The sequence below is a fragment of the Miniopterus schreibersii genome (genome assembly GCF_964146895.1).
Source record: "Miniopterus schreibersii genome assembly, chromosome: 13".
In the NCBI taxonomy this organism is placed as follows: Eukaryota; Metazoa; Chordata; class Mammalia; order Chiroptera; family Miniopteridae; genus Miniopterus; species Miniopterus schreibersii.
In genome coordinates, this window is record NC_138113.1 from 40,856,486 (window position 1) to 40,875,886 (window position 19,401).

General features: G+C 34.6%; 1 protein-coding gene across 3 annotated transcripts in view; it reads right to left on the bottom strand.

Annotated features, from left to right (window-relative positions):
* EXOC6B (exocyst complex component 6B) overlaps positions 1-19,401 on the bottom strand; it is a 445,000-nt gene that overhangs the window by 365,453 nt on the left and 60,146 nt on the right. Inside the window, exons 3-6 of one of the 3 annotated variants that reach the window (XM_081156370.1) lie at positions 17,719-17,766; positions 16,040-16,130; positions 15,885-15,930; positions 7,661-7,715 (exon numbers count right to left, since the gene is read on the bottom strand). In XM_081156370.1, coding sequence (XP_081012496.1) covers positions 7,661-7,715; positions 15,885-15,930; positions 16,040-16,130; positions 17,719-17,766 — 240 coding nt within the window. Of the gene's footprint in view, positions 1-7,510; positions 7,716-15,884; positions 15,931-16,039; positions 16,131-17,718; positions 17,767-19,401 lie in introns of all 3 variants that reach the window. The other 2 variants (XM_081156369.1, XM_081156371.1) reach the window with 2 other exon arrangements.

Below are 19,401 nucleotides of genomic sequence, written 5' to 3' on the forward strand. Positions count from 1 at the left end.
GCGTAATCCCTTCAAAGCTGTGGTACATTTATACAATGGAATACTACTCAGCCATAAAAAAGAAGAAAATCTTACCCTTTGTAACAGCATGAATGGACCTGGAGAGTATTATGCTAAATGAAATAAGGCAGTCAGAGAAAGACAATTTCCATATGAACTCACTTATATGTTCTTTTTAACTAAAATCACATTTAAAATATTTTGGAAGTATATATAATAGAAATAACTTTTTAAGGCAAGGAGAAAAAAATTGTTTTAAACTGAGATCTAATTCCAGGCTGAAAATATCACAGGAAGCTGAATTCTAGGAATAAAAACAAAGTATTTCAATACATCACATTTAACCTCTTTATTTTCTCCTCCACACTCTTAGTTTATTCAAAATCTCCATTCACCTAGGATAGTTCTTTTTTTTTTTTAATTTTTTTTATTTAGCCTTTACTATACGCCTGGGACTGAGCTAAGTATCTGATTTCCCTAAATGTTTTCACATCTTTAAAAAGAATATTAAAAATTCCAACTTTATAGAGTTGTTGTAAAGACAATGTGAGTCAACTATAATTTAAAATAAAATTTTTAAAAGAAGACTCAATGTGATGTTTAGTAACTTGCTGGTTGTCATACAGCTAGCAAGTGGTAAATCTAGGTGTCTAACCTAAACTTCAAAGTCTATTCTGTTAACTATCATATTACTTAACAGAAAACTCAAATTATACTATCTACCATAGCTATTCTGTTTGCTGCCTACTTCAAGAATCCCTATTATAAAACAGCTCTCATATTCTCCCACCTTACCCCCACCCTAACAGCAAAGAGCAAGGAATGAAAAATAAATACCAAAATCAAGAAGAAAAGAGAATATAAAGTTAATCCAAGAACACCAGACCAACTGAACACCAACTTCTTTGAATCCAAAGGCCATATTCTGTGGAAGTGTTGCATAATATCCAGCACAAAAGAGGTTTCAACAGCAATATTGCTTTTAGTTGACAGTCACTACATGGCTTGTGAACTCAGTTGGTAGTACTGTGCCAGACCTAAGTCAAAAGATAGTCTACACAATAAATAAAAAGAGCACATTTTGCTCCAGTCAATACTTAACCAAATAAAGTGTAAGGTGTAAAGGACCATGGTGACAACTAATCTCACCCAAAGGTCAGTTTCTTTAAAATGAGTTACTAAAGAAAGAATAGCTGGAAGTCTTCAATTTCTTTATAAGCAACCAGTTCCTTGCCTAAGCATCAGTTATATACCCCATATAATTTGGCAAGCCCAAGTTAGAATTTTAAAAGTAAATAAATCCTTCCTTTCATTAAAGGGCCTCACACAGAAATCAACCTAGCCAAGAATGTTTACATTATAAATGTTATTTAGCCCCACAAAGCCTAAGGCAAACTAATCAAAATAAGAAATACAGAACTTCCCTCTTGTACAAATCAATTCCATAAGTGAATTACAGAAATCAGTCTCAAAAGGAAGTAGAAAACAGTAGACAACAAAGAACTTCGTTAGACTTTTTTTTTAATAAAATCACTTCGAGCTAAAATAATTCCAAATCGGATATGCACATTATTTTGGAATCACCCTGGAAGACAATCAACAGTGAAAATGAGCTGGGATAAAAGAAAGGGTTTTTCTACCTGCTTTAAAGCTGGCTCTGTTTCCATGGCAGAACCCATAGGTGGGTGCATGAAATGCCTTCAATCCAATGTTAAATATATATATATCAGAATATGAAAGATATTTTGAAAATAAAAACATGACTGCTTAACTTAAAATTCAACTGGTAATAAGAAATAGAATGAAAAAACAAGAACTAGAATGGACAATTTTAAAATTCCTCCTCAGATTTTGCTAAATGATTAACTTTCTAACCTGGTTATCATAATTGCACATTTTCTTACTTTTCTGCAGCTTTCCAAGTATACTGAAAGACAGGTGGGAGACTCAGAGACTTCTACCTAGACACCATTTTAAAGCAGGCTACCCCACTACCCCACTGTTTCCTAGATCCAAAGGCAAAATAAAACTGTAGTTCAGTAAAAAGGAATTCTATTCAAGACCAATATAATAGAGAGTATTAGTTTTCTACTGCTGTGTAACAAATTACTACAAATGAAGAGGCTTAAAACCATACACAGTTATTATCTCAGAGTTTCTATGGTTCAAAAGTTCAGCATATTTTTCCTGGGGTCTTATGCTTAGCATCTTAACCAGGCTAAATCATGGTATCAGCCAGGGCTGTAGTCTCCTCTGGAGCTCAGGGTCCTCTTCCAAGTTAATTCATGTTGTTGGCAGAATTCAGTTCCTTGTGGTTGTAGAACTCAGGTCCCCATTTTCTTGCTGGCTGCCAGCCAAGGATAGCTTCCAGCTACTATAGGCTGCCTATAGTTCTCCTGCCACATGGCCCTCTCCAAAACATGGCAATCTGTTTCTTCAAGACCAACAGTAGAGCATCTGCATCCACTCTGAATCTCTCTAACTTCTATATCTGACCTGCAGGCCCTCTTTTAAAGAAACTCACCTGATTAGATCAGGCCCACACACTCGAGGGGAAGGGATATTATAGGAATCCTGGGGCTACCTTAGAATTCTGCCTACCACAAGCAATCAAAGCAAAGAGCTTCCCACTGATAAAGTTTTATCCAGAGATAATATAAAACCTTAAATACAGACGAATGAATAAACTACATATCCTTCAGATCATCCTCAAATAGTATTGTACCTTTTGATAAAATTGGACAATAAACAGTTTGAAATTATAGTCTCAGATAAAAGTTTGAAGCCTAATTTGCTCATTAAAGTTCAATTATTGTGGAACAATCCTTCTGGTACTTTGTTTCAGCTGGTGTATCACAAAGAGAAGCCAATTTACTAACTGCCTCTACCATTTCACGGTATCAAGGACAATGCCCATTCCATGGGTCACTGCAGCAACTCACATTCACCTACATAATTTCTAGAAACACCCAGACCAACTATCGATATAAATAAGACTTTCATATGTTCTGTCATATGATTCTAAAGAAAGCTTAAAAAAAAAAGGACAAGAACACATTCTTTAAAGCCAAAACCTTGGTTGCTGAACTAAAAATAATAAGAATACAATTCTGAATAGCAGCACTGACAATGCTAAAAAGTGAATTAGTAAATTTGAAGGCAAACAAACATATGGGGAAAATGTCAGAGGTAAAACTGTGAAGAAAATAGGCAAGAGACATGGAGGACATGTATTTTTCTAGGCTATATACCAGCAGGTTATAGCAGAGACCAGCTAGCTATCCCAAGCCTATTTCCTCTTCCTCCTGGTCACACAGATAGACTGTACTTCCAAGCCTCACTTGCAGTGTGTAAGCTATGGCCAATGTAATGTTGGCAGAGTGATATGTATCACTTACAAGCCTGGTCCATAATAAACCTCCAAGCATTACTTTTACTCTCTTTTCCCTACTGCTATAACTGTGGAAGCCCTAGGTTGAAGTGGTAAAGCCACAAGTTGGAAGAGTCCTGGATCCTTGAAGAGCGAACCTACCAGAACATCCATTTGCACTTTACATGAGTTAAAACTAAAACTTCTATGGTGAGATTTTGGAGCTTAGCTATAACAGCAGGCAGTTTTAAGAAAAACAGGAATTGGTATTGGAAGAACGGTGTTGTCATAACAAAAAAACTTAAATGGCATTAGTTTAAAGATCAGGCAGTAGGTAGCAAGAATATATATTTCACAAGTTGAAAGCCTGGAGAGCCCTGTAATAATGTGACAGAACAATTGGGAAAACTGAAACCTGTAATAAATGAAAAGGCACACCATGTGCCTACTGTAGCTCTACAAGTGAACGGATGGTCATAATCACAGTGTATTCTGGCATTTACTTTCTGCTTTTAGAAAACCATAGAAAAGAAACTTACTCACTTGCAAACTGAACTTAAGGGAACAGAAGTCCAGAAACTCAGGCCTCAGAGGGTTATAAAGCTAAACACATATAAATCCTAAACAGTAAGAGAAAAGAAAGGTAAAGGTTTGAGGAAGAAAGTCCCAAGACTTCTAGTTGAACAAAGGACTAAATCCTGAGGCAAAGATCAGATTCAGGTATGGTCTTCCCACACATTATTTCATAGAGCCTCAAAACAGAGCCATTAAGGTAAGAAGGCAACATGAGGCAAGGACTATGCTACCTCACCTCCACTACCTCCCCAAACAAGGGAGAGAGAAAAAGTCTGAAAATTATATTTAGAAAAGAATACTGGGTGTGATGTCCACATAGAACCTGTTGGAAAGAAATAGATCAAAGGCCTACAAAGTTTTGAGTTAACTATAATGCCAAAAACCCATAAATCTGGACTAAATAAATCTTTGGTCATAGCCTTAAAACAACTTTCAGGCCCCTAAACTTGCAGGAACAGACAGCAGGCAGAGGAAGGAAGGAAGTTAGGGAGGAGGGGAGAGAAGGAAGAAGAGAGGGAGGGAGGAAGAGAGGGGGTGGAAGTTAGTTGTAGATATAAATGTAGATGTACAGAGAGAGAAAAATCGTCTTCCAAAAGGATCACATGTCTTGCTATGAGGCAGAGATACCGTGTATTTCCCATTACCCCCTTGCTACATGGGAGTTTTTGTTGCAGTTATTCTAGTTTTGCTACTCCCCAGCATTGACTTCAAAAGTGTAGGTAGAAAAAAAAGACAAAGGGAAACCAGGGTGCAGCCAGGAGCCCCCAAAAGCAATGGGCAAGGAGTCAATGTCTAAGCACGAAGTTCCCCACTACCAAGGCAGAAGGATTTCCCAGTGCCAGCCCAAAAGGATCACATGTCTTGCTATGAGGCAGAGATACTGTGTATTTCCCATTACCCCCTTGCTACATGGGAGTTTTTGTTGCAGTTATTCTAGTTTTGCTACTTCCTAGTATACTGCGGGTAGGAGGGGACACAGATCCAAATAACTTGTCATTCTAGTTCCTGGTCACCAGCCCTTGAAGAGACATATATGGATCTGATGGAGAATGCTGAGCATCTCTGGAAGATGCTAGACTTTGAGATGGATATAATGACTGGGGAGGATACTGGGTTGCCCCTCTTAGGGAAAGGGAAAGTGTATTCTATGGATGAAAGGAAGAGTGAAGAGATATTTGATAACCAGAGGGTAGACCGTCCTTCTCCTCTTAGAAACAGTGAGATAACCTTTCCCAGCCTCCCTTGCAGGTCAGTATGGCCATATAATTAAGTTCTAGCCAATGAAATATGAGTAGAAGTGATAATATGCTGCATCCATGCCTAGCCCTTAAAATCGCTCCCAATGTAACACCCCTCGGTCTCTCCCCTTCTGCAGCAATCTTCAAAGCCATATTAAAGATGGCACAGGAAACATAATGGAAAGAGTCCCTAAATCACCACTGTGAATACAACCATCAGGAACACAATTTGGGCCTTGACATAAGTGAGAAATAAACCATTTCTTCTCCTTTTCCAACATCCATGAATTCAAACAAAAATTTACTGAACACTATCTACAAAGTATAGGTATTTTCTCTCTCACCTACTTTCCTTGCCTTTTAGGTATTATAGAAGATTTTAAAATGTGTATATATAATATCTTTATTCAAGGATCTTATATGTACTATAGCACAGGATAATAACATATGCAAACAAAGCTAGAGTGAGATGACATTTTTATTGCAGGAATGAAGGGTTATCGGTTAATTAAAAGTCCTGAATTCACAAAAGGTCTCTTCATTATTTCTTTATATGACAAAAAATATAGCTAACAGCTAACAGTTTATACAGATACAGTGCCACAGTAGACAAATTCACCTCAATCTAACCTGAATTCTACTACAGGACCTGACTTTCACAAGTTGTCTGAGCTTGAGTAAGTCACTTCTCTACCCTGGGTCTTAATTTCTACAGATAAATAAGGTACCAAATAATCTCACATTGAATGAAATAATAGTCTTCGTGGAATTCTCTCTTTCACCAAAAAGGAAATAAAGTTCATTTCTCAAGTAGATGCCTAGGAAAAGAAACATTTAAAAAGGAAGCTTCCACAGTGTTTGTCCTATACTCTCCTACATTTTGAAAGTTCAGGAAAAATTAATCAACTACAATACTTATCTTACAAAATACTTTAATTACTATACTCAAAACATCATCCAGGCCCTGGCTGCTGTGGCTCAGTTGGTTAGAGTGCCGTCCCATGCACCGAAGGGTGGCACGTTTGATTCCCGGTCCAGGCAGATACCCAGGTTGTGAGCGCATACAAGAGGCAGTTGATCAATGTTTCTCCCTCCCCTGCCCCCCTCAATCCATCCCTCCCTCCCTCCCTCCCTCCCTCTCTCTCCTCTCTAAATCAATAGAAACATATCCTCAGGTGAGAATTTTTAAAAAAATCAATCACCCACCAGTGAAAAGGTATATTTTCAATGATTAGTTTTGTTTCTTCACCACTAAAAAAAATTACATGGTATCATTATTTCTACCAGGTTTATCATCAATTAGCTTTAAACTTTCCACTTTGTAAAGTATAACACTGACAAAATTAAAATGAAGAGGAAAAGAATATCTGTGTTCCCTTAGGAAAGGGATTCTCAATAGGCAAATCTCTTCTGCAGAATCAGACATCTGAAAGATTAGCAAGGCCAGCTGAGACTGAATATATGCCCCAAATATGACCTACTTCCTCCTTCCCCACAGAATAAGAACTACAAATGACTTATTCAAGAACAGTTGTATACAGAACAAAAAAACACTTTCTGTAAACAAATGAATCCTCTATTTATTGTTGCAGGCTACATCATAAGGTATACTGAGAAATTTTAATAAAATCAATGTGACTTAAATTTCAAAAGAGCAAGTAGCACTGCAAATCATTCCTGCTCTTTATTCATAGTAACAAAAGAAATCCAGACATTCTTTTTGGCTTTGGTGCCTTAAAGATGAAGAAATTAAAGGAAAAACATCTAAATATTTCTAACACATTTGTTAATTTGTAAGCTTTAAATAAATCCCTTTCAATGATCATAATTCACAGCACTTCCCAATAGGCCTTTTTCGTTAACACCCAATGATATCACAAATAACAATTACAGAAATATTCAAATTTGTAACATGACAACTTGCTTACACAGTAAATACCAACCAAAGGTATTTACCTACAGCATAATTATGCTCATTAACTAGAAAGAGAACTTTTAAAAATCTTGGGCTTCAAATCATATCCAAAGCCAAGGTAAGTATTTAAAAAAAAAAAAAAACTAAAAAAAAAACCACCTCATCAAAGCCCCAATATAAACCATTACAATTGATCAATATTTACTGAACATGCACACAGCAAAAAATATATATATACACTAGCAAATAATTCATTTCTCTTTTAAGAAAATAAAACACATTTTTAAATCATGTGTTCCCATAAAAATGAATGACTTCCTTAAAACAAGAAACAATTAAGACACTTAGCAAAAGAATTTAACAAAATACTTGCAAAGTCATTGGCCAACCTATCATAAACCCAAGACCTACTTGCTTCATGGCAGTCTCTCCAATTTTGTCTGAATGTTTGCGGATACTCTCCAGAAAGTCTTTGAGATCAGACATAGAGACATCCTTAATTTCTTCTCGCAGCTTGGGGATGTTATCCACCATCACCTTGCAGAATCGATAGTGGCTTACTTGAGGGAGATAGGTATGCTCTAGATGTTCCAGAGTTTTCAGTGCAGGATAATGCCTATAAAAGGAATTATATCACCTTTAGCTCAACTCAGTCTGCTTAAGGGTCACAGATACATTCCTCAGGCAAAATTTCTAGCCTGAATTAGTTTTCACTGTGCATTACGACAAATTCAGTATTAAGTTTTGATAAAAACATCAATGGAAAATCTCAAATTATTAACAATTAATAAATATATGCATTAAAAGACAAGTAAATTATAATAAAAACATTGTTCTCTTAGATTTTTTTAAAGCAATGATTATAACAGTGCATTGTTGATTCTATAAAATATATAGATATAATATATGTGACAAAATAGTACAAAAGAGGAAGAAATGGAGCTACACTGAAGCAAAACTACTACTATATTATACTAAAATTGTATCACCAATAACCTAAAGTAGACTATAATAAATTAAGATGCAGATTATAGTACACAGAGCAGCCTCGAAGAAAATAACTCAAAAAAATAATCATTAAAAAAATTAACAGAGGTATTTTAAAATAGCACACTAAAAGTTATTTAATGCACAAAAAAAGGGAGAAAGCAGAAATGAGAATAAAAATGACATAAAAAACACAGGAAACAAAAGAGCAAAATCCAACCATATTAATGATTACATATACTCCAATCAAAAGGGAGAAATTGTCAGAAAGGATTTAAAAAGCATGATAAAAATATATGTTGTCTACAAGAAACATACTTTAAATTTGAGGGTCCAAATAAGTTATAAAGTAGAAAATGGAGTAAGATATACCATGCAAAAAGTAAACATAAAAATGCTTAAATAGCTATGTTATATAAGAAAACTAGTTTAAGACAATAAATACTGCTGTTAATGAAGAGAAACATTTCATAACAATAAAGGGACAATATTTATCTGACAGGTAGAAAAGCTTCTATAAGCATAAGAGAATGATAAAGGCGACAAGGCAAAAACAAAATAAGTTATGCATAAAAAAGAACATAATAAGAAGAAAGAAGCATCAACAGCCTGGTAAAGATTATTTGCAACATATACACTTGAGGTTTTCTTTAAAAGCAGTGAACAAAAAGAAATCTCAAAAGAATTTTTTTAAAAAAGGTCAACATATGAAAAATCAAGTTGAACCAATATGTGAAAAAATCCAAATTAAAAATATAATTTTATCACTCAAACTGCCAAATATTTATTAAAAGATCATGGGTATTATTTTCAGGGATTTCAATAAATGATAATTCACAGCCTGCTAGTAAACAAATTTGTATTAATGATACAAGTTCTCGGTGAAGAATTTTACCAAAAGAAGTATTCTAAATAGCTGCATTTCCAAAAAAAATTAAAGGTACAAAACATGCATAACCTTCTTGAATTAGTTATATTTACTAACAAATGAAAAAATTAATCTACATGTCTAATAACAAGGAATTAAACACATTATGATATATCCCTGTAGTAAAAAACTAATAATAAAATAGCTAAATTTTTACAACACTGTTATATGAAAATTATTTCAAAAACAGAACTTACAAGTATAATCATAACATTTTTCAAAATTAAAAATATGTATACATGTATAGATTATGAATATATATGCATGCATGAGCTATACAATCACTAAATACACCCACACATAAGTACACAGAAAAATGACTAGAAAAAATATATACAAAAATGTTAACTATGGTGTTTTTTCCTTTGGATGGCAACATTATGGTTGATAATTTTCTTCATGTTTTTAATTTCCTAATTTCCAAGATATATTTAGTTTATATAGGAAAAACTCATTCCAAGTCTATAAAGGCCTTATAGCCCTATTTTAAATCTTAAGAGTGAATTTCACAGTAGACAACTTAAATTTTTCTGGCTCAAATGCACTTAATTCCATAAACTAAAGACTAGAGATTGAGTTTGTTTTAATTTTTGTTGTTGTTTTGCCCCTTATGTGTTCCAAAAACCAAAAAGTTAGTCCAAATACTTGGAAGGAGGGAGGAAAGGCTTATTTCTTCTAAATTTAGAAAAAAAAATAAAGATATAGTTTAATCTGAAATGGTTGCTTTTATTAAAATTTCACAGGCTCAAAAACAGTGCAATTCGCATGGTTTAGTGTAAAAAGAATGGTGTTTATAAATTAGGTATGAAGAGCTACATGCAATAAAATGCAATTCCTCAAGAGAGAAACTTTAGAATGGATAGAAAGCCAGAAATTAAGCCAAAAAGATAAACACACTTTAGGATTTAGTTATATTTTGGAACATTGTTTACAGAATGAGAAAAATCTAACAGTGTTGCCTGCAGACACATTCACTGATGAGACACATGGCTGCATGCCGAAAACATCTGGTCTGTCAGCTCCACATTTTTCAGAGCTAATTAGTATAAAACCCAGTGATTCCAGGCAACAAAGAATGTCACCTTATTTCCCAATTGTCTTTTCTCTACCATATTCATGTTCCCACTATAACAGATCAAAAAGATTATTCAAATTTCTGGTGTATTTCAAATATCAGTGACAAGTTAAAGAATGACAGCCAATTAAACACCTGTATGGCAGACACCAAAAGAAAAAAATTCTATTTACAACAGCCATGGAAATCTAAAACAAAATTTTGACATTACTTTTGACAACCTCCAAACATTATTAAAACTGAATCAAACATCAAATTCTAAGTTTTATTTGCATATGTGCTAGCTGTCCCCCTCTCCCCATCATGCAGGCTACCTAATAGTGATGTAAGCAGAAAGAAAATAAATAAAATAAAAGTAGGGAATTAAAAGAAAGGTAGCGGGAAATGAGGTCTGAAAAATCCTATAAACTGGATAACTAAGGTCAAAATAATTTAGACATGGTTGAATGCTATCATGAGAAATGTTGATTCTAGGCAAATTAAATTTTGGTATTTTCTTGCCATGGTATAGAATTCTTTCACAAAAATGGTTTTTAAAATTCTAATAAGTGATATTTTAAAGCAGATCACAACCACCCATGAGAAATTTTTTTTAATTCAGAGTATGATAAGAATATGAAGTAAAAGCTTTAACCACAGAAAATGTTAGCACCTTTCCTAATCAAAGAGCATCATTAACAAATATTTAATCCCTTCTATGAGCTAAAGATAGAAAGATGATCAGTTATCTTTCCTTAGGGAAATAAAACCTAGTAGTATAATCAGTAATTATAGTTTTAAAAAATAACTATGTTTCCAGCCATGAAGGAGTAATAAGGAACAGACATGAACTCCCACTTCTAAAAAGTAGAACACTGTTGTATCTAACATCTTACTTAATGATGAAATGCTTTCCCCCCTAAGATCAAGAGCAAAGATACCCACCCTCACTACTTCTATTCAACACTGTACTAGAGGTGCTAGACAGTTGAATAAGACAAGAAAAACAAACCAAAAAGAAACCATCTCAATTGGAAAGGAAGAAATACAACTGTATTTATTTACAAACAAGATGATCATCTACATAGAAAATTCAATGGAATATACAAAAAAAAAAACCTACTAAAATTAATAAGTGACTTAAGTTTCAGAATACAAGATAAGTATACAAAAATTAATAGTATACTAGTAATAAGTGACTGAAAATTTAAATTTAAAAATCAATACCATTTAAAATAAGCATCAGAAAATATGAAATAGCATTAAAATGACAAAAGATATGTAAGATTTATTCAGTTAAAACTATAAACATGCTGAAAAAATTTAAAGAACACCTAAATAAATGAGTGCATCCATATTGGTTGATGAGGAGGAAGATGGACCAGCATAATGTACCTAGCATGAGTGACCTATTGAGGTAAGGAGGATGTCTGTATAAAGGCAGCCTAGTATGGAGTATAGGAGCCACATAGGAATAAGGAAGGCATTCGGGCAGGACAGAAGCATGCCACAGGATATTAAAGCCTAAGTGGAGTAAGGAGGATGCCATGTAGGGGGTTGACTCAGTGTGTGGTGTTGGCACTCAAGCAGGATAAAGAGTTGTAGTAACAGCAATAAGGTGACTAGTTTCACAAGGGAACTGCTCAAATAAATACATTAAAAGTAATGAAAGCAAGGTTACTCAATAGTAATGAGCACCAAGCACATAGACCTTGGCTTCTAAATAATATTCTTTACTCCCCAACCCAAATAAGTGTGATTTGTTAGAAAAATGGCTGATTCCAGGGCTGCAGCAGGCAAAGTATAATATTAGCCTGAAAATTATCTCCTTTTACTAGTAAGAAAGTACTCAAAGAAGTATGGAGACATGTTAAAAAGACACAAAAGCCAAATTAAAGGGCTCTGCTGGTGTCATTCAGGATAATTTGAGCAACAAAATAAGTAAAACTAAAAAATTATGACCCATCAAATAAAATAAAACACAATCATGAGTACATACTGACATAAAAAATAAATTGAAAGTTTGACAAAAAATGATGAATTTACATAACTACAAAATACGTCCCCACAAAATTTTTCATTACAAAAGGAAAAAAGAGTAACTTTACAATGGAAAAATCTGTCAGACACCATCTTAATAAAGTAATCAAAGTGAATATAATCAGTGATAGGACAAATCAAATGTATCCGCCACCTGATAGAATGCAATGAGAACACAGTACACTTTTGTGATATTACAGCCAAGGACAAATAATATGAATCTAATCATGAGAAAATATCAGACACACCCAAATTAAGAGGCATTCTACATAATAAATGGCCTGTAATCTTCAAAAGTGACAAGGTCATGAAAGCCAGGAAAGACTAAGGATAGTTCCAGGTTGAAAAAGACTAAAGAGACATGAGCACTAAATGTAGTTCATGATTTAAACTGGATTTTTTTGCTATAAAGAACATGACTGAGACAATAGGCAAAATTTGAATCTACTACAAGGAGTAGAAGCTACTATTCTATCAACGTTAATTTCTATTCTCTGTTGCATTGTGGCTGCATAGGAAAAGTACCTGGGGGTGATGGAGCATCATGTTAGCAATTTACTTTCTACAGGTTCAGGAAAAAGACAAAAGTTATTAATACTGAGCTTGAGAATGTTTAAAAATAAAATGTTGAAGACAGCAAAATAAATTTGAATATAACAAAATTTACAGCTAATATAAAACAAAAAAATACTAACTATACAAAGTTAATAGATAAGCCATGCATTGAAGAAAACATCTACAGGATATAACAGGAAAAGGTATCCAAAGAACATAATGAATTTTTATTTAAAAAATAAAAAACAATAGACAACCTGAAAGAAAAATGGGCAAAATATATATATGAAAGAAAATCAAATGTCCAAAAACCAATCTCACTAATAAAAGAAATGAAAAACAAGAACAATGATCTATCACTTCACAATTAGCAGACTTGCAAAAATCAAAAAGTTTGACAATGGATACAGATGATGTCATCAAGAGGTGGAGTAACAGAACCTCCCATAAATGCTGGTGGGAGTCTAAATTGGTAAACTGCTTTGGAAAGAAATATCTAGTTAAGATTGAAGATATTTATACCCTTTCTTTGATCTAACTGATCTTATAGGTATACATCTTAGACCAGAAGAATTGGCATTACCTGAAAGTTTGGTAGAAATAAAGACTCTCAGGAATGACCCCAGATCTACTGAATCAGAATCTACATTTAACAAATTCCCATGTGATTTGTAAACATAGCAACATTTGAAGAGCACTGTTCTCAGGAACCTTGAATGTAGTCCCAAAGACACATGAACAAGGGTATTTTACTGCACCATTGTCTCCACAGCAAACAATTAGAAATGTACCAAATGTCCCTCATAGTATCAGTCAGGTCAGTTATCCTGTAGTAAAACAATCCCAAACATCTCAGTAGCTTAAGACAAAGATTTATAACTTTCTTATGTTATATATCCATAATAGGTTGTCAGGGAAGCTCTGTTCATTACAAATACTCAGGAATTCAATCACCATCTTGAAAGCTACCATTTGTCATGACCAAGGAAAAATAGGACTCTGGAGGGACTTGCACTGGAAATTAACTGCCAAGCCCAAAGTAACACTCACCACTTCTGCTCACATCTTATTAGCCAGAAAGTCATATAGTTCAAGGGAGCCCAGGAAATATAATCCTACTGTGTGCCAAGAGAAGGTTCAGTTAGAAATAGTGGTGAACAGCACTTCTGACAACCATTAGAACTATGAGCAAAAATGTGAATTATTCATATAATGGACTGCTATAGAGCATTTAAAGTAAGGGAACTAAATCCATCTAAATAAAGAAAATCAGTCCTCTTCTAGCATGTAAGCCCCATAAGAGCAGATATTTTTGTTTGTTTTGGTCAGAGCTGTATCCCCAGCACCAAGAGCAATGCCTAGCATACATTAGGTACTCAATTCATTTTTGTTGAATGAATGAATAAGTGAATCTCAAAAAAATGAGAACTGAGAACATTCATGTAAATATTTTTATATATCTTTACTGATTTCAGAGAGAGGAAGGGAGAAGGGGAGAGAGAAAGAGAGAGAGAGAAACATCAATGACAAGAGAGTCATCACTGATCGGCTGCCTCCTGCACACCTCCCACTGGGGATCGAGCCTGCAACCCGGGCATGTGCCCTGACCGGGAATCGAACCGCGATCTCCTAGATCCTAGGTCGACGCTCAACCGCTGCGCCACGCTCGGCTGGGCATGTAAATATTTTTTTAAATACAAAATAATACAGTGGTTTATAGATATTAAAAACATGGACCAAAGGGCACTCATCAAATTTATGATACTGGTTTCCTCAAGGGAGTAGGGAAAGGAATAGGACAGAGAAAGGGGATATAAGTTTTATCTGTAATTTTTTTAAATGTATATCTTTACCTCTTTCTGTCCATGTATGTTTATTTACACATGCTATATATATTTACATATACAGAATCAAAATAGGAAAACTATTAATATTTGTTAATTCAGAGAAAGCACACAAATGTTTTTTTTATTTGCTATAATTTTAGAATTTTACAAAAAGACTGTCAGGAAAATCATACTTTCATATCTCATATTGTTTTACCTATGTCCTTTTATGTGAACAAGTCCTCCTAGAGAAAAGAAGTGAGTCTGGGAAACAGTCCTAAGAAATTAAATATTCTTGATGCCTCATGCTTTAGCTTTAAAATTCCTGAGAATGTAGAATTTTTATTCATAATATTTCTATTCTTATCTCAATATTAAATACATTTTTCCCTCAAAACCTACGTAAAATAGAAGATGTGTCCTATTTATCCTGCAGCTTCACATACCCCCATCATACTGCACGGTACCCCAGGCAGAGAGGGTGGCGATGCTTACTCTAGCTTGGGAAGAAGAGCCAAAAAGTCACTGTAGTTTCCTCTGGAATAAACAGCAGAAAACACACAGGAGAGAAATCCTCTGACCTTAACCTTGACCTTGCCCCTTGTGTGCCCCTTGTGATGGTTAAGTTAATGTGTCAACTTAGGTAGACCACAGTACTCAGATATTTGGCCAAATATTATTTCAGATATTTCTGTGAAGGTATTGTTTTAGATGAGATTATTAATACTTAAATCAACAGACTTTGAGTAAAGAAGATTACTCCCCATAATAATGCAGCTGGGTTTCATTCAGTTGAAGGCCTTAATAGAAAAGACTATCCTCCCCTGAGGAAGAGGGGATTCTGCCAGCACACTGCCTTCAAACTCACGCTGCAATCAGTATTTACCCTTCTTTGATACTCTAGCTTACCAGCCTGCTCTGCAGATTTTACACTTTCCAACCTCCATGGTCTCATGAACCAATTCCTTAAAGTGCCCTCCTCTCTTTCTCTCTCTCCACCCACCCACACACACACACAATTGGTTCTGTTCCTCTAGAGAACCCCTGCACCAGAACAAGTAACTATTTATTCTACTACAATACTAAGCCAAAGCATATTTCTCAAACCAACTACCACTAAAACAGTTATATGCTTTTCCCCTGAAAGACTGGGTCTTCTAAAACTCAAACTATGAGTAGTGTTTTTTATTAAACACAACACATGACAAAATAAATCAGCACACCACTAGTATATGTAAATAAGTCTCAGGATAAATCAATAGATATACAAAAGTCTAGAGAAAATGTTACATAAACCTAATTATTTTTGAAAGGTTGTGCTAAATATATACCTTAAAAGTATTCTAAGTAACAGAAAATTTAGATAACAAAAAATATTCAATTAAAAAATCTTACCTTTTAGTTTTCATCTGGTCCCTCAGTTTACTATACATCTCCAGGACTTGAAAGAGAAGGGGGGGGAAAGCACACACATTATTTAGAGAAAGTGAAACACTAATTAAAGCTAAAGAAATTGCATTAAGAATCCTACTCCATTTCCAGTTCCTCACCTGGAAGACACAGCATTAATTTATCAACAGTGGCAGAAATATTTCTCTGTTGTAGTCGACACTGCTTCAGCTCTTCCATTGCTATTACCAGCTTGGCAAGAGGGGAAAAAATTGAATTATGCCAAGAGCTGTAAATAAAAAGCTTTCAGTCACATTTTTCCACCCTGTGCTCAATTCATCAGAAAATCCCAGGCAGTTTCATAGTAAGACCTGCCAAGTAGACTAAGGAACTGCCTTTCTCAACCAGTAAAACATTCCTGCGTGGCTTCCTTCTTTCTCCTCAAGATACATACTATATACAAAGAAAGGCTAGGTAAAATGAAATCCTAAAATTCAGAGGCTATCTAGGAGGAAAAAAAAAATTTCAGATTCTCTCCAAACCCTCCTCAGGTTCTCCGTGATTGATGGTTTTATCACTCTGAGAAGATCCTATATTTCTTCCACCAGTGCTAGAGTACTAGAGGAAAGTAATCCTCCCTATACAACTTCAAATGAGTCTTGAAAATAATCTCAACTAAATCTCTATTTCAGCAAATAAAGCACACACTTAGAAACTGTGCTTTTCCAAAAATTCCAGTTTAGTGAAGAGTAACTCACTTTTCTCCCCATAGCTGTCTTAAAGGCTCTGGTCTGAAGTCACGCCACAATAAAACTAGAAGAAACTACACTCTGCATAATTTTAAATATATAACAAACTTTCAAAGAGCACTAATCTGTCTATACAGTCTCTTGTAGTACTCCCACACCCATATCTAAAAATGTTATCTGCTTAGATACCAGGCAAGAAAGAACAAAAGAGAATGGCCCTGATCAAGTCACTGATAAAACAATCAAGAGCTAAGATTATTAAAATTAAACAATAAATAAGTATTAGGAAATAAGAAAGGCACATGATACAGAGACCAGAAATGGACTACATACAAGTCAGGAAACTCTAGTTTTAGTCCCAGCTCTCCCATTTATTAGGTAAACTTAATCTGTTTGAGTTTCCTCATCAATAAAATAGTGATAATACCTATCCTGACTCTGCCATAAGTCTACTATGAGGATCAAGTGAGAAAATTGATATAAAATGATCTTATAAACTGTGATGATTTAAATAAATGTATCAATTAATAGAACCAATTATTCTTTTTTTTTGAACAAGTGTTTATGAAGCATCCACTTTGTTCCAGTCACTATTTAGACAGATAAGGGGATATAGCAATACGTAAAACAAACAAAAATTCCTGACCACATGGAGCTTTGGAAGGAGAGAGACAAGAAAACACAAATACATAAGAAAAAACACATAATATCAGAGCATAATAGATGCATTGGAGAAAAATAAAGCAAGAAAGGTAAAAAGAATACAGGGGGGTGAGAGTGAAACTGCAATTTCAAGTAAGGTGGTTAGAAAATGCCTCATTACAAAACAGCAAGGTCTGAAGGAGGAAGACATTGGGAAAAGAACATTCCAGGCAGAGGGAACAGCACAACTACGGAAGGTTACATCCTCTCATTAAGCTTTCTAGTGACTATATTCATTTAATTCAGACAAATACTAGGGAAAGCAATAATACCCAAATTCCTCCAATATACTGCTTATGGTCTCACAAGCCACTAAATCAAGAAAACCATCATCAAAAGAGAATGACAGAAAACAGAAAAGGTTTTTTCAAAAGGTAAACTGGCCTTACTTCCTTTCCCTCATGTTGTAGTTTTCTATTAGTATCCGTCACTTGATTCTGTGGAGAGAAGACAATTTAAACTCATAAAAACAAACATTTAGACAACACTTGGATAAGATAAAAATTTACAAGGAAAAGACTAAGTGAGGATAAGTATGGAGATAGCTGCAGTATCCCACCACATTTTGGTTTAATGGCATCCTTTTGTGTTGAAATTATATCAACTTTTCTACTAAATGTTGCATGGCATTTTCAACAATGAAAATAAAAATTTACTAAGAGGTATGTTCCATTTCAAATATTCCAAACAATATTGTAACAACTAAAGATCATACTTAAATTTTGAAAAGAAAAAAAATAACCCACAAAGAATTTTACCATCTCTACTATGTGCAAACAGGACAAATTTTATCACAGATGTTCCTCACCTCACTGGAAAACCTGGGTACAAATTGAACTTTTTAACTCAGGTCAAATTTACCCTAACTTTAGAAAATGTTTTAACTTAATTCTTTTTGGATCATTAATTCTTAACAGCCCCTAATGCTTCCATATTCCCATTTTTCTAAATTAATCTCTCCATCAGACAGTCAAAACTGTATGTGATTAAGCCTTAAAATGATCTAGAGTTCATAATTTAAAGGAACTGGCACCACTTTGGGGGGTGTCTACTTTTGAAGACTCAAGTGATATAAAAAATATATAAGTACATAGAATAATAATTTCCTCACCATCTCAGACATTATCAAAACATGAACAATATTAACTTTTAAAGCTTTCTTTGACAAAGGCTTTCTACCCGTCTACCAATAGCTGCCATTCCTTATACTTATAAGGCCTTCCCTTAACCCAGTGTTCCCTATTATGTCCCTTAGAACAGCAAGAAATGTTAGTTAATAGGTACTCCGTACATACACACAGAGGTGAACACATGCACATGCACAAACACACACACACACACACACACACACACACACACACAGTATATATGGAAACAGGTGAGTTTATTGAGGATTTCTTAATGCCTTTAATATTACACATGTATTGTAAATGCCCAAGAAGGGGATATCATACACAGTCTTTTCCAAAGTTATTTAACATAACATCCTTTTATTGAGGATCATATCAAGAAACTAGTTCTTCAGGAATACACTTTTGAAACCTTGGCCCTAAACTATACGTGGGCTACAATTTTCAGAGCAGATTACCATATGCACCCCCTTTCAAAGACAAAGTAAGCCCAGCCAGACATGGCTCAGCAGTTGAGCATCAACCTAGGATCCAGGAGATCACGGTTTGATTCCCGGTCAGGACACATGCCCAGGCTGTGGACTCAATCCCCAGTCGGGGGCGTGCAGGAAGCAGCCGATCAATGACGACTATCTTATCATTGATGTTTCTATTGCTCTCTCTCCCTCTCCCTTCCTCTCTCAGAAATCAATAAAGATATATTAAAAAAAAAAAAAAAAGACAAAATGAAATCTGACCTCCTCTAGAAAGTCTTTATAAAGTATCAAAAAAAGAAGCAAAAAACCCTCAAATTCCCTCTTGATTCTTTACTTAATAGTACCATATGTTAAACACTTGGTTTTATTGGACTGTGAACTCAACATGAATTAAGCGTGTGATGTAGTCATCCAAATGCTCTAAGACTACGTTAATAAACATTTGCCTCAACAGGGGTCAGCAAAT